Raw genomic sequence first — 14,894 nt, forward strand, 5'->3', positions numbered from 1 at the left:
TAGTATTTTTTCAATGTGACGGAACAACATCCGAGAGGGTCAGCGCTGGACCGTAGGTGTGTCTATGCGTCTGTAGATTATGTTACCCTTCGATATGATCCTCCATGGAGAGAAATTTATCTTCATGGGTCACAGAAAACATGTTTGATCGGTGCTAATGGGGTTGATGCTATGAGTAGTCTCTTCATAGCTAAGTATATGAACTTTGAGACAGTTTTTTTTTGAAATGCTGCCTTCTAAAGGAGGTGCTCACGGGTCGGTTCCTTGTTTTAGAAAAATGTCTCTTACTATGATCATGCTTTTAGACGTTCTGCTTTAGCAGCCATGCGTGTTATCCCTGCAAGAAAGGTTATTTCATTACTCATGTCTTTATGTGGTTGGGCTCTCTCAGGCAATAGGAAACACACATTTTGGTAGGGAATCACACAGCTTTCAGCAGTGATGTACAATAGGTTATCGTGAAACCCAGCAAAATTGGATAAGGATGCTAAGCTGTTGATTTTCTATCAGGTAAAACAATTGTTTATGCAAATGTATGTTCGGCTCTATTTTTTGTCACAATGTTGAATTCTCTTTTAATTCGGTGTTCTCCTTAAGGATGTTCTTTCCTGAGGACCGTCTCAGTTTTGGATAAACATCTATTATGTTCTCTGAGGAATAAGTAATAGCCCTGTCGCGCTTCTAATGTGTTATTTCTTTGTTATTATTATGGTAGTATGAACCCAGTTTGTTATTTGATTTATCTAAATATAAGAGAACATGGTTTCCATACATTTTAAATTACAGAACATGTTAGCTTAATTATGGGCTAAAATATATAGGTAAAATGTGTATCCGTTGTGACAAAGGTTTCAATGAATTCTGCCATCTTTTGTACAGACTACTCTGTCATCCTAACAAAATGCTGGAAGGGTAACGCTTTGTATAATCAGCAGGCATGCCCACCTGAATTGGGCGCCATGTTTCCTTGCAATAAAGGACTTTCTGATACACTTGAAAAGTAGCTTATAAAATTGAACAAGAGTTTGCTAATTCATTTATAAAGGACTTTGTGCGTTTAGAGTTTGAAATTGATAGACAACGAGGAATGACCACGATCACTCTACTTTTTTGCTTCATCTTGCAGTACAATAATGATATGCCAGATTATTAGCATTATTATTTGGAATAAACAATCCCTTGATTCTTAAGGTATTTAGATGAATAGTTTTTTAAATTGCATGGTTCTTCCATTTCTAGAATTATCTTTTCCTTGCATTATATTTTAGAATAGACAACTCTTACATTTTAAGTTTTTTTGCCAAATGGATCCTCCTAGTTTTATATAGATATAAGTTTGTAATGAACATGACCAAGTGGGACCACATGACTCACCAAATAGTATTTGTTGTGTCTTGAACTGTTATTTATACATATTTTTCATATGTATTGATCTGAACAGAAAGGTACATTTGCATTTTGGTTTTGTATATGTAGTACTTTCACTGATATTTTTTTCCTATACAAACATACAAGGCGCAAGCATTGGGAGAAACAAATTCACCAAAGTTTGAAGGAGCTCATCCATCCATTGAGAGCATTGCAGCTTTCCACATGTCGTAGATTAATCCAGCTGTTTTAGTTGCATCAGATACTCCATCCTCCAATTGTATTGCCAATGTCACTTAAACATATGTAATAATAGAAAATAGGACATTGGAAGGATGTCACATGATGACCACAAGTATAGGGGATCAATAGAAGTCCTTTCGATAAGTAAGAGTGTCAAACCCAACGAGGAGCAGAAGAAAATGACAAGTGGTTTTCAGCAAGGTAATTTCTGCAAGCACTAAAATTGTAGGTAACAGGTAGTTTGATAGCAAAATAATTTGTAATGAGCAAGTAACGGTAATGGTAAATAAAGTGCAGCAAGGTATCCCAATCCTTCTGTGGCAAAGGACGGGCCAAGACGGTCTCTTATAATAAGCAAAGCGTTCTTGAGGGCACACGGGAATTTCACCATGTCACTTTCATCATGTTGGTTTGATTCGTGTTCGCTACTTTAATAATTTGATATGTGGGTGGACCGGTGCTTAGGTGTTGTTCTTACATGAGCAAACCTCCTACTTATGATTAACCCCCTCGCAAGCATCCGCAACTACGAAAAAAGTATTAAGATAAAATCTAACCATAGCATTAAACATATGGATCCAAATCAGCCCCTTACGAAATAGCGCATAAACCATGGTTGAAGCTTCTGTCACTCTAGCAACCCATCATCTAATAACTACTCCACAATGCATTCCCTTAGGCCCAAATATGGTGAAGTGCCATGTAGTCGACGTTCACATGACACCACTAAGGGAATCACACCATACATATCGTCAAAATATCAAACACATATCAACTTCATATTTTTACTTGCAACCTGACTTCTCCTGTGACCTCAAGAACAAATGTAACTACTCACAAATGATAATCATGCTTAAGATCAGAGGGGTATTAAATAGCATAATGGATCTGAACATATAATCTTCCACCAAATAAATCATATAGTAATAAACTACAAGATGTAATGAACACTCCTAGTCACCCACATGTACCAATCTGAGGTTCCGGTACAAAGATTGAACACAAGAGATTAAATAGAGTTTGAGAGGAGATGGTTCTATTGAAAATGTTGATGAAGATTGCCCTCCCCATGATGCGAGTGTTGTTGGTGATGGCGATAGCTTAGATTGCCCTCCCCATTTTGCGTCACTTGTCGAGACTAGCCATCATACATACCATATCATATTGGTATCATCTTGGTATCATCATATCATCCCTTGTGTGACAAGATTGTTCCCGCATATACATAATTGCTATCTTGGTTTGTGCATTTTGCATAAGTGGTCATACAAAAAAAGAGAGAATAAGCTTTTAAGCAAAAAAGAAAAAGAGATCAAAGAGCTTGTAAGCAATAGACATAGCATCATACCACATTGCACATAAGATTTTCATATCCGATCATCTTGGATCATCTTGAGAAGAACACTGGGAACATCATACACATAGCATTCTTGAGATATAATGCTCATACATTTTGCATCTTATAGGTTGTGCACAAGTGTCGTATCCGCCTATGGAGCGATCGTGCTAGCGTCTCTCTTGAGTTGTGCAACACGAGCGTTTTCCATGGATTCCACATTTTTGTGCTCATTCCTTGGTTGCACGACCCCATTTATCTATCCGCGTGTGTGTTCCCGTGTGCAACCCATTGCTATTGGTCTACTTGTTTAACTTGCGTATTTGTGAATCTTTTCCAACATTATTGACTCTTGCTAACATTTTGCATCAAATTTTTGTGCGACTATCCTCACCGAGCTCCACCATAAGCCTTACTTGTGTAGGTGTGAGAATTGACAAGATCTGGTACCAATTGTGTTATTTCCTTGATACGTTATTGAGTGATCATTGATCCATCTTCAACATTGGAAAGGTACATTTGGTCAAGTTATTTCCTTTCTTCCACTCACATTTGCTCGAGTTTTGTGATGGATAGGCAAGGCATTTCATATGCCATTAAAATAAACCCAATTTGCACATATAGCATAGATGACAAGCCCATGGTTATTAGCATTTGTTTTTCTTGTGATGATATTGATATGCTCCCTTTGCATCATTTATCTCATATGCCACGCCATGAACATCTAGCTTCGGATATGCATTGTTTTGGATGCTGTCCATTTTCTCCATATGATGTTTCCGCTATTGCTAATGAGGAGACCACCATAGTTTCCTCATCCATATTAGGAGATTTTGATCCACCCCATCCATTGAATGATTCAATTGATTGTGTGCACCATATGCATCCCATGAATAAAAATGCTCTTATTCTGCCACACACTTGCTATAATTGTATGCTCAATTTGCATCCCCATCGTGTTATACATAGCAACTATTCATTCATGATGGATGACATGTTCTTATACCATGCAACAAATTTCTTTTAGCATTACTTATCTTGCTAACTCACACGTGCACATACACATCATCATGGATGATGTGTACATTTACCACGCACACACTTTCTTTGGCTTGTTTCTATTTTGTGTAGGTACCCATACTTACTCGTCAACTGCGCAAGACCATGAGTTGACGAAACGAGCTCTAGAGAGCAACGATGCCTTGGGAACCCGTGAGTTGTGTCACCAACCGTTTCCTCCGAGCAACGACTCCGCGCATTCCTTCTACATGGCCCTCACATGGTTATGGGTTATATACCACTTCTCATTGTATGCCCATATTGCCATGCTCACTTTGCATGCTATGCTCATTTCTTTACATTTGCCATGCATTTGTGACCCATGCTTTGCATTACACATGATGATTGATTTTAGTACTTGTATGTGTATTTGCAAGCTTGGTGGAGATATTGCTTGTTATTTCCATGTTCCATTTATGCCACATTCCTATGATGGTACTATGATCTTGCTTTGTGCTCGTGCTCGGGATATGTCATGTGCATTACCTATATCTATTATTTGTTCACGTGACATGCTTGCCATGATTTCCTCTAGTGTGTTGCATCTTCGCTCCACTAGTTTGCATGACTTGATTTATATGCTTCTTCATGTTGCATCCCATTCTTGGATTACTTGCTCCTATCATATGTTTGGTTGCAACAATGTCATTACTTCACATATGCCATGCCCAATTGCTTGTCACATGATTGATTTGATTGCCTCACACATGATGAACAATTGCTCTTTCTATCGTGTTGAGTGCCACATGATTTTCACTACACCCTATGCACATTATGCTTGGATTTCTTGCACTTGCCCCATGTGTTTAGACATTTCATTTCATTTGGTGTTGTGAATGACTCTTATGCCTACCATAGACCATTCATTGAGAGTCTTATGCATGATTACTATGAGCTTGAGGTAGATGCTTATTCTCTTGAAACACATATTTGCATCGCTACCTCACATTTACATGCTTGTTTCCATGATGTCCTTGATTTGGCTCAATTTATGTGCTTACATGACATGTCACAATCCCTTGTCACACCATATGCTATGCTTGATGACGACACTTGTTTGGTGAATCACCTCTTGAATGCTTGGTTTTGCACTAACGCTAACCACATTTGCTTTTCCAAGTGTTTATTGTCCTTGCTCCTTTTGAAGGAATCACAGGACGGTGCGACATTGGAGAGCACCCATTTCGAGCTTCAACATGATAAGTGCTTGGTGGTTGTCCACACCTACATGGCGACGCCCTCTCTTTCCCATGGTGATGAAGATCACGATCCATGGACGGATCTCTCCCAAGGGGGGGAGATGATGCGGAGCATCCCTCGTTCATCCTCATGGACGTTCCATCACCACCGCAAGCACGAAGAGTACCAATGACAAGAGTCCGCGCACGCGTCATCGAAACCGAGGTTGACTCCTTCCTCTTCGAACTCCATTCGAATTCACATGAGAATCAGGTTCTACCTCAAACGGAATTGTTGTGCATTCTTAGGTACCAAGAAGAAGTCCATGAAGAAGCTAAGAGGGAGACCCAAGCACATATGGAGGAGGAGAAGGAAGGAAAACGCCCGAAGCGTGAAGACTCGGAGGCTCTGGAACCCCCGGGTGCCCGACCCTCCATGCCTCGGGTGCCCGGGCCTTCAACCGCCGGCTGGGCGCTGGCCTTGGCCACTCCGGGTGCCCGGCCCCCAGCCTGGGCACAGTGCCATCGCCCCGGGTGCCCGGCCTTCCACTGCTGGCCCTCCCCATTGGGTGCCCGGGCCACTACCCCCGGGTGCCCGGCCTCCCCCACCTAGCACTGACTTGGGCCACCCTGGGTGCCCGACCAAATGGCCCCGGGTGCCCGGCCCTCCTTCAACCGCAGCCCGGCGCGTCCCTGACCACCCTCGGTGCCCGGGCCTCACACCCCCGGGTGCCCGGACCCCTCCTCCATGCCTGCGAGCATTTTCGGGTTTTGACCCTTGTATCCCCCCTTTCTCTCACAACTCGTCCCTAGGCTATATAAACTCCTTCCCTAGCTCATTTGGAAGGATAGCAAAGTATATGACATGATTTAGTGAGCTTTGCTCCTTGTACCTCCTCTTGAGAGAGAGAGACCTATCCCATGGAGATCAAGACCTCCTATGGAGAAGATCCCTAGTGGATTCAAGCCCCCCATCTTGGGAAAGATCCCCATCATAGGATCATCAAGACCTCTCTCCTCATAGGATTGGGATGAACTAGTTACCTTGTATCTTTCCTTTGTTGTCCTTAAATCATTGTGATCTCTTGTGTGCTCTTGGATCTAGCATTTGTGTGATTGGATCTAGTCAATTTGAGTGTTTTCCCTCTTTCGTGTTCTTCGTGTTCTTGGGGATTTCCCCTCCAATTCGTGAAAGATCTCCATCTAGGGTTTCACCCTACAATAGGTCACCTTGGAGCCACATTCCATTGTGGTGAAGCTTCGTGGTGGTGTTGGAAGCCTCCAATTCGGTTATGGAGATTGTCCCAACCTTGTTTGTAAAGCTCCGGTTGTCGCCTTCAACGGCACCACTAGTGGAATCACGACGTCTCGCATTTGTGTGAGGGCGTGAGGAGATTAAGATGTTCCTAGTGGCTTCTTGGGGAGCATTGTGCCTCCACCCTGCTCCAACGGATACGTACTTCCTCTCAAAGGGAAAGAACTTTGGTAACACATCCTTGTCTTCACCGGCTCCACTTGTGGTTACCTCTTACCTTTACTTTGTGCAAGCTTTATTTGCGTTGTATCCTTTGCTTGCTTGTGTTATTGTTGTTGCTAGCATCATATAGGTTGCTCACCTAGTTTACCCCTTCCCTCGAGTCAACCATATCGATCCTTTCAGACATGCTCGCCGAGGTCCGCCAGCCGGTCGACGCACTCCTTGAGTCTGGTGAAGTAGGAGAGGATGGAGGAGGAGCGTTGGTAGATGTGGCGGAACTCGGTGGCGAGCACGACGAGCCGGTGCCCGCAGTTCTCCAGGAAGATGGAGCCGATGGAATCCCAGACTTCGGCAACAGTGGCACCAGCCAGTGCAGTAAGACGAAGATCTCAGGACTGACCCTGTTGTACTGCCATGAGAGGATGTGTGCGTCGTCCTGGAGCCATGCGGTGTCCGAGCGGCGCGAGGACCCGGTGAGGTGGTTAGTGACGCCAGACTCCTGGAACTGCACATCGAAAAGAGTATGTCATTGGGATAAGTTGGGAGGATTGAGTCTAAGCACGATAGGGACGTGTTGGTTGATGAAAACGCCGACGAGTAGCGACTGGTTGGGCACCGCCGAGGAGGAGCTCGCCTCGAGATAATGGCGAGCGAGCAGCGCGCCCTATGCAAGGGCATCGGGGGTGAGGAGCGGCATGGAGCGGATGGGGCTCGAGGTGCCGCTGCTTAGCTCGGAGGGTGGCAGAGGGGAAGGAGTCGGCGGTGCTGACAGAGGGATTGCCGTAGCCGAGAGCGGGGTGCAACGGAAGGGAGGTTTAGAGGAACCTGGTAACTGATACCATGTAGAGTAGTATTGTGAGAGAGAAGATGCACCTTGGGTGCTCTCATTCCATACATATGAATATATAGTACATGTACACAGCGCAACAGCGCACAGAGAGAGTTGGGCGACGTGCGCATGCAGAGAGATCGTGGGCAGGTACATGGGTACCATGTATGTGCATGGGATCGTCATGCAACTGCTAACACCAGGGATCAAGCCCTAACAAATTAACTTGATTACATGACAAATCTCATCGAACTTCATCACCGTCCAGTAAGCCTACGAAGGAATTACTTACTCCAAGTGGTGAGTATTATGGAATTGTTGATGGAAGGATTGATGATGACGACGCCGATGAATCCCCCTCTCCGGAATCCTGAACGGACTTCAGATCAAGCCTCCAGATGAAGAACAGGAGCTGACGGCGGCTCTGTATCGTAAAACGCGGTGATTCCTTCTCTCTGTTTTTTTCTCTGCAAGATGGTACTTATGGAGTTGAAGTTAGGGCTAACGGAGGCTTGTGGGACCCACGAGCTCACACAGCGCGCCCCCTGAGCTCGTAGCTCTCTGGTAGCCCCCCTCAATTAGTTCTCTTCGCCAATAATTTTTAATATATTCTGAAAATAATCATCGTATATTTTTAGCCCAATCTGAAAACTTTTATTTCTACAAAAAAATAATTTTTATTTCTGCACAAAAATAACACCTGGTAGTTCTGCTGAAAACATTGTCAGTCCGGGTTAGTTTCATTCAAATAATGCAAAATAGAGTCCAAAGCAAGAGCAAAAGTGTTTGAAAAAGTAGATGCGTTTGGAACGTATCAAGGGGCATGGGAGTGGCGCTCAAGATGGCAACGGGGCCCCGAAACCCGTATCCCCGCGGGTTTTTACCCTATTAGGGGACAGGGATGGGCGTCTTTTCATCCCCGTGGGGCTGTTGCTAGGCACATTATACAACCCGACATGTTTCGTGGGTTTACACCTATTTCGATAGTCCCCGAACCCGAAACCCGACAATACCTGGCAAAATATGATCTTGTTTGTTGTTGAAATATGCTTATCTTTGTTGTGAAATGGGGTATTGTATTGTGCTAAAAATGGTACTTGTAGTTGTTGTTATTTCTCTTTGTTCTCAAGTTATGCTGCTGGAATATGCTCCTTGTAGCTGTTGAACTATGTAGTATTGTATTGTCCTGAAATTTGCCCAAGTTATGCTACTGAAATATGCTCTTTTTGTTGCTGAGATGCTATTTTTTTGTTGCTAATATGATTGCTTAAATATACCGATTTCCCCGTGGGTTTAGAAAACCCGACGATTTTATGGGATGGGTAAAAGGCTAGCTCCGCAGACAGTGACAGGGTCAGGGACGGGTTTGTGATTTTCTCGTGGGGGTGGGTTTGGATAGGCAAAACCCGATGGGTTTCGTCCCTCTTGCCATCTTGAAGTGGCGCTGACTATTGAGGGAGAGTAAAGATCAACCCTAAGAGGTGCGTCCACTCTTTTTTATAGACTTTCGAGGTGGACTCAACACTTGAACCCACTAAAAGTTTACATCCATTTTTCACTCAAATCCAATCCAAATGGGCTACATCCCTTTAAGTGTGCGACCCTATAGGTTCACATACACATGAACACGAGCATATAGTTGATAGCGGCTCCTAGCAGAACATGTCAAATCCTTAAGTGTGCGACCCTATAGGTTCACGTACACATGAACACGAGCATATAGTTGATAGCGGCTCCTAGCAGAACATGTCAAATCCCATGGGTGTGTGAAGCTGTTTGACAAACCTCGACAATGTATCGTATGCAACATTAATTTTGCCTCACAATATATGTTATCAAGCTTAAGGCAAGTACTTATCACTGTTGGTAGGGTCGTCGACCCTCTTCTCGAAACCGTGATTACGAGTTTTAGTTCAGTGACCAACCATGCGTTTATCATATCATCCTTCATCATATATACAGCTAAAACTACAAACTATGCTCTGAATGAAAGAGAAGACGACCACTTGCATAGTATCGGACTTATGATCTCGTCATACATGTTAATCAAAACAAAATCACTAGGGTTAAAACAAAACCAAACAAGTTAACAGAAATTTTATGAAGCCTCATATGTCTACAGCAAATATATAGCTCAAAGATATTTTTAACCAAGCACAGCCAGCTCTACAAACGACTGCCTTTAAAGTTCAAGCCAGCAAATTCTTCACGATAGAGTGCAGGATACGAGAACGTATTACAACTCATATCACGCTCTAGGACACTTGTGCAGCCACCAAGCGGGTGGAGAGCGTTCGGAGACACTCTCAATTTGTGACTCCCCCATGAAGACACTCTCAATTTGTGACTCCCCCATGATAACTGGCCACGGAAAAATCTCCAAACTTGTTGCAATCCCTGAATCATCTCTGAAATAGTACTGAGGCATCCTCAGCTCCTCTCTGTCATCATAGAAGTAGACGCTAAGAACTTCATCACCAACTTCATAACATCTTGAGCACCCATGACCGATGAATACTTTGTGACCAGGTAAATCATCTTGCTCAATCCAGCGGAGCTGGTCATCCTTGTCTTCGAGCTTGAACACTCTTATTCTCTCAGTCTGACGACCCACAATGTATCTGATTACCATCAGGAGCCCTGTTTGCACTGGAACAAGGTACCGCCATATTTGTTGGCCTTGTTCCACCAAAAATCTGTCTGCTGGTAAGTCATCCCGCAACATAACTCCAAGTCCTGACACTGGCTGCACAATCTGATTGCGATCAAAGACCAGCTTCACAACTTCTTCATCGTTGGTCAAGAGATAAAAAGAGCCATCCCTGTGGACTACATCCAGCAGCTCATCATCAAGTGGCACGTAGTTCCCCACTGCATCTTCCATCCTGTGACCTCCGATATACTCGCAATCGTCCCACAGTTCCATCGACTGGTTACAATAAGCTTCACGCTCAAATGGGCTATCTAAGGGACGCACAATAGCAACCACCACAAACCCATTGGGAGAACCTAGGCAGCCAGCTATAGCACCTACCCTCACTTCAACATCAACTCTTCCCCCATGAGAAGACAAGGGATAACGCGTCCAGTGCTCAAGTTGTAGAGCTGGTTCCTGTGTAGTATAGCTTCTTTTTCATCAGCCTCAATCTTGTTTACTGGGGTTTTAGTGTCATTAGCCAGAAGAATCCAATCGCCTTCATGTGCTCCAGTGATTCGTTTAGCTCTCCTGACACTGTCCGGGAGGCGAAGTCGATGTACGGCTTGTCCATCAGTGCTGTAATAGGTAGGTTTCGTGGTTGATGGCAATATAAGTCATGGCAGCTGCATGGGCCTTTTTGCACCATCTAACTTTGCCTTCCAAAACTTGTTCGCACAACGAAGGCGAGCCCAACCACCACGGCAAGAAATATGATTCAGCAGCTTCTCTATCACATCCAACGGCAACTCTGATAGTCCTGTCTTTGTGGCACCGGGTTCAGCACATGTTTCTGCATTATCCTGGGCATACAAAAAACATAAACATCTCAGATTCTTCCATCAGTGTATACATTTAAACTACAGTATGTTTAGCTTTATCAAAGAACGACAATAATCTTTGTAAGGCTCAACTAACATTGAAGTCAGAGCAACATTCATGAGGCAGAGATGGCATACATTTTGAACCCAGCAAGCATAACACAAAAAATAGGAGGTTTACCTTGAGGTACTCCTTGATCTGATCAGCATGAGGGTAGGAGTAATTTGTCTCAGTAGCAATAGCAAGCACGTTTTTGTACCCATTGACGAACATATGAGCTGCAGCAGCCATGGTTGGGTACGAGAGTGCCAAAGACAGTGACGCAACCATACAAATACCAGAAGAGAACTTCTCAGTCAGGTCTTCGTCCATGAGGTCAAGAACCTCAGGGCTGAAGACTAACCCATTTTCATAAATATTTGTGATCACAAGCCCATAGGAGAATGGGCGGATACCGAGCTTGGCAAGCAGGGCAGCCTCGGACGAGCCCACCTTGTCACCCTTCTTGATGAGGTCCACCGGGGCCAGGATTTCAACAGTGCCCTTATTGATCTTGGTGGGGATGTTAAGCACCTGAATGAAAAAAAACACGGCAGGGGTGAGAACTCTTGCTTAGCACTGAGTACACTACAGTGTTATCACCAATGGTTCTCACCTGGAAGAAAGAAGTTTGGGAGGGATCCAGACCAGTGTTGCCAGGGGGAACCACCACATCAATAGGAGCAACCAGCCCAACACGAGCAGGGGCCCCAACCTATTGTACAACAAAAACAAGATCAGCGTCACTGACTCACCAGGTCACAAAGATAAAACATGGCTAAACTAGAAATGTTTTAAAAATTAGATAATCAATGAATATATTCTCGGTAGTTCACAGTTTCACACAAAACAGTTCTGTGGGCTACTTGAAAAAATGAAACATAAATGCAAAGACAACAATTCATTAATTTCCAGTTGCAATCCAAACTCCCTGAAGTATTTATATCTACTATACATGTATTAATGTATAATGCAGCAGTGTTCACAATACAAATTTAAAGCACAAATCCACATTTGGAAAAAAAAGGCAGCCCAGTGCATGTAGCTCCCGCTTGCGCAGGGTCTGGGGAAGGGTGACCTCATGGTCACAAGGCAGCAGCTTTACCACTGCGCCAAGGCTCACCTTCCACAAATCCACGTTTGAGATGCAAAATAACATTCATAGTCGCCTATACAGTACTCCCTCCGTAACATAATATAAGACGTTTTTTGACACTGTCATGGAATCTAAAAACGTCTTATAAAATGTTTCATAGGGAGTATATCCGTATACTCCATGACGACATTAATAGTACTACTGCATAAAAATATAAGTAAAGTTTCAAACAAATAAGCGCTAACCATCCAATATTCATATTTATCACAAAACCAATAATCTGTTTTAAAAGTGAATCATCGCCAGATTCATGCAACCAAGATCGCATGATTGCAGATGAGTAATGCATGCAGCATTGGAACACGATAACCACTTGAGATCTCCAACCTCTTCCATAAGAACCACGAATGATCCAGATCTAGAACCGACTCCCATATAACTAAAGCAACCATGCTTGTGCAATTTTGGCAGACTTGCGTTAAGATTGAATTATTATTAAATCCATGCAACCTAACATTACTTTCCATAAATAGTAATTACAGAATTAACATAGACAGCAATCAACAAGATGAGGTTTTAATTATCCATGCAGCAGTGTCGGAATACAAACTCAAAGGACAGGTCCATACAGTATTATCATTATGGTTCATGACAGCATGCAACAGGAAATACTACTGCATACAAATACAGGAAGCACCAACCGCCATATTCCTATTGTTACATATCCATACTACTCCCCTCCGTCCGGAAATACTTGTCGGAGTAATGGATAAAAATGGATGTATCTAGAACCAAAATACGTCTAGATACATTCATTTCTCAACAGGTATTTCCGGACGGAGGAGTAAAATTTAAGGTTTGTCGGAATGTTCCACATTAAATGATCAATGGAAATATTCTCAAATCTCAATAGTTCAGACAAGTCAGTTCTGGGGAATACTTGGTACCTAAGCTGCAACACTAAACAAAAGAAACTTCCATACCATCCCCGCAAATTAGAGTAGACAAGAATTCATTAATCTCCAATTATTATCTTGCCAAATACCTGATGTATTTATATCTACTGCGCGAGGTTTTAATATAATCAGTGCAACAGCTTTCACAATACATAATCAAAGGACAAATATATGTTTGAGATGCACAATAAAGATCTCACATGTTCTCCTCTGTCTAATCAAAATCTTCACCCACCCATATGACGGTGCATCAATATACTCAATGAAGATATGCAACACAAAATAACATTGCATTTAGGTAAAATTTCATACAAATAAGCACCAATAATCCCGTAAGAAAAAGCACCAACAATAATACTACAACCTCCGGCTTGTGCTACACTGCTATTTGCATTATTGAAGACACAAGTTGTATCCCAACCAACAAGCTGTTTTACTACTGAAGAATCGTCAAAGTCATGCACCCAAGTGACCCTCTAATAATTAAAACAAGATACAAACTGCAAATTTATCTTGAACATAAGAACTAAGCCAGCAGCAACAAGCAATAACCACTTCAGATCTCTAACCCCTACCATAATAGGGAGAGTTGTGTTTGAACCCCTAGGATATTCATACAGATAATTTTCGTCCCATAAATGATATAGATTTGGAACCGTCTCCCATCTAATCACAAAGATGCATAGTCAAATACCCAAGTAACATGCTTTGTCTTGCACAGAATTACTATTACACCCAATAATCATTCCCGTGACTGGTAATTACAGCACTAGCAAAGAAACCAGACGAGTTAGGCAGCAATCAAGGACAAGGGCAGGCGTACAGGAGCTAATTCACCTTGTACTTGGCGACCTCCTCGCGAACCTTCTTGAGGTCAGCCTTGGTGAAGATGAGACCGACGTTTCCCTTCAATCAGTAACAGCAGCAGCACCAAATTAAAGGACGCATACTGATAAACGATGAATCATGGGCGCACACAGGGAAAGATGCAAGATCCGGCCGAGAGACTTACTTCGAGTAGCGGTATGATAGCCTTGATCTTGTCGTTGCCTGTCGCCTCGGCGTGCACCTTGATGCAGCGGCGGATGAGGGTGTTCTTCCCCATGAGCAGCTCCGACTCGCCGCGGATGCCCCTGCGGACGGCCGCGAGCTGGGTGGAGCCGACGTGGTCTGCCTCCACTATGAGCACACTGGAGTACTCATTCAGCAACTTGCAAAGCTTCATGTCGTAGTCTCGCTTCCTGTCGATCTTGGGGACATTTTTCTTGATCCGCATCGCTACCCGCCTGAAACCCTAACCCTACGGGGTGAGCTCGCAGAGATGTGAGTGGCGCGGGGATTGTGGGTGGCGAGAGGGGCGCCCCTATAGCTTTCAGCGAGACCTTTTTTTCGAGAGAATTCCTTATTTGGCCCTTTCTTAATATATGCTTTTCTTTTTGGCCCTGCAAAATTATTTTTTCCTTTTTTGACACCTAAACTTCATTTTGTTTCCTTAATGACATTTTCATCACTTTTGGCCGCTAACACAATCAGGTGCAATCAAAAAAGTCGAATTTACCCCTGCTTTAGTTCACAGGTAGAATGAAGAAGAAACCCCATGACCGAACTTCTCTCCTTATTTCCCACCCTGGGTCGATGCTGCTGCTGCTCATGGCGAGGCGGAGGGTGACGGATCGTCGACCTCGGCATCCATGGAACGGCGTGTGCCCATGCGCGTGTTCCAGCACTGCTGGCCGGTCGTGGTCTTCTTTGTTGGTGTTAACTACGAGTATAGGACAGTAGCATCCCATACATGT

At 43.5% G+C, this 14,894-nt stretch overlaps 1 protein-coding gene across 1 annotated transcript; it reads right to left on the reverse strand.

Moving 5' to 3' along the window:
* Positions 1 to 10,765: 10,765 nt before the first annotated feature.
* On the reverse strand, positions 10,766 to 14,428 carry LOC119335259 (60S acidic ribosomal protein P0-like). The gene is made up of 5 exons (XM_037607405.1): positions 14,111 to 14,428; positions 13,936 to 14,004; positions 11,663 to 11,761; positions 11,188 to 11,580; positions 10,766 to 10,988 (listed from the first exon to the last, which is right to left on the reverse strand). Exons 1-5 carry the CDS (start codon positions 14,372 to 14,374, stop codon positions 10,803 to 10,805), a joined length of 1,011 nt encoding a protein of 336 aa, XP_037463302.1. The 5' UTR covers positions 14,375 to 14,428; the 3' UTR covers positions 10,766 to 10,802.
* Positions 14,429 to 14,894: the final 466 nt, after the last annotated feature.

The sequence above is a fragment of the Triticum dicoccoides genome, chromosome 7B (assembly GCF_002162155.2).
Source record: "Triticum dicoccoides isolate Atlit2015 ecotype Zavitan chromosome 7B, WEW_v2.0, whole genome shotgun sequence".
Taxonomy (NCBI): Eukaryota; Viridiplantae; Streptophyta; class Magnoliopsida; order Poales; family Poaceae; genus Triticum; species Triticum dicoccoides.

Coding starts and splice junctions, on each gene's coding strand:
- LOC119335259 (XM_037607405.1), bottom strand. CDS start 14,374: ATGCGGATCAAGAAAAATGTCCCCAAGATCGACAGGAAGCGAGACTAC. Junction 11,762..13,935: donor AGGAGGTCGCCAAGTACAAG/GTGAATTAGCTC, acceptor GTTGTACAATAG/GTTGGGGCCCCTGCTCGTGT. Junction 11,581..11,662: donor CCCAAACTTCTTTCTTCCAG/GTGAGAACCATT, acceptor TTTTTCATTCAG/GTGCTTAACATCCCCACCAA.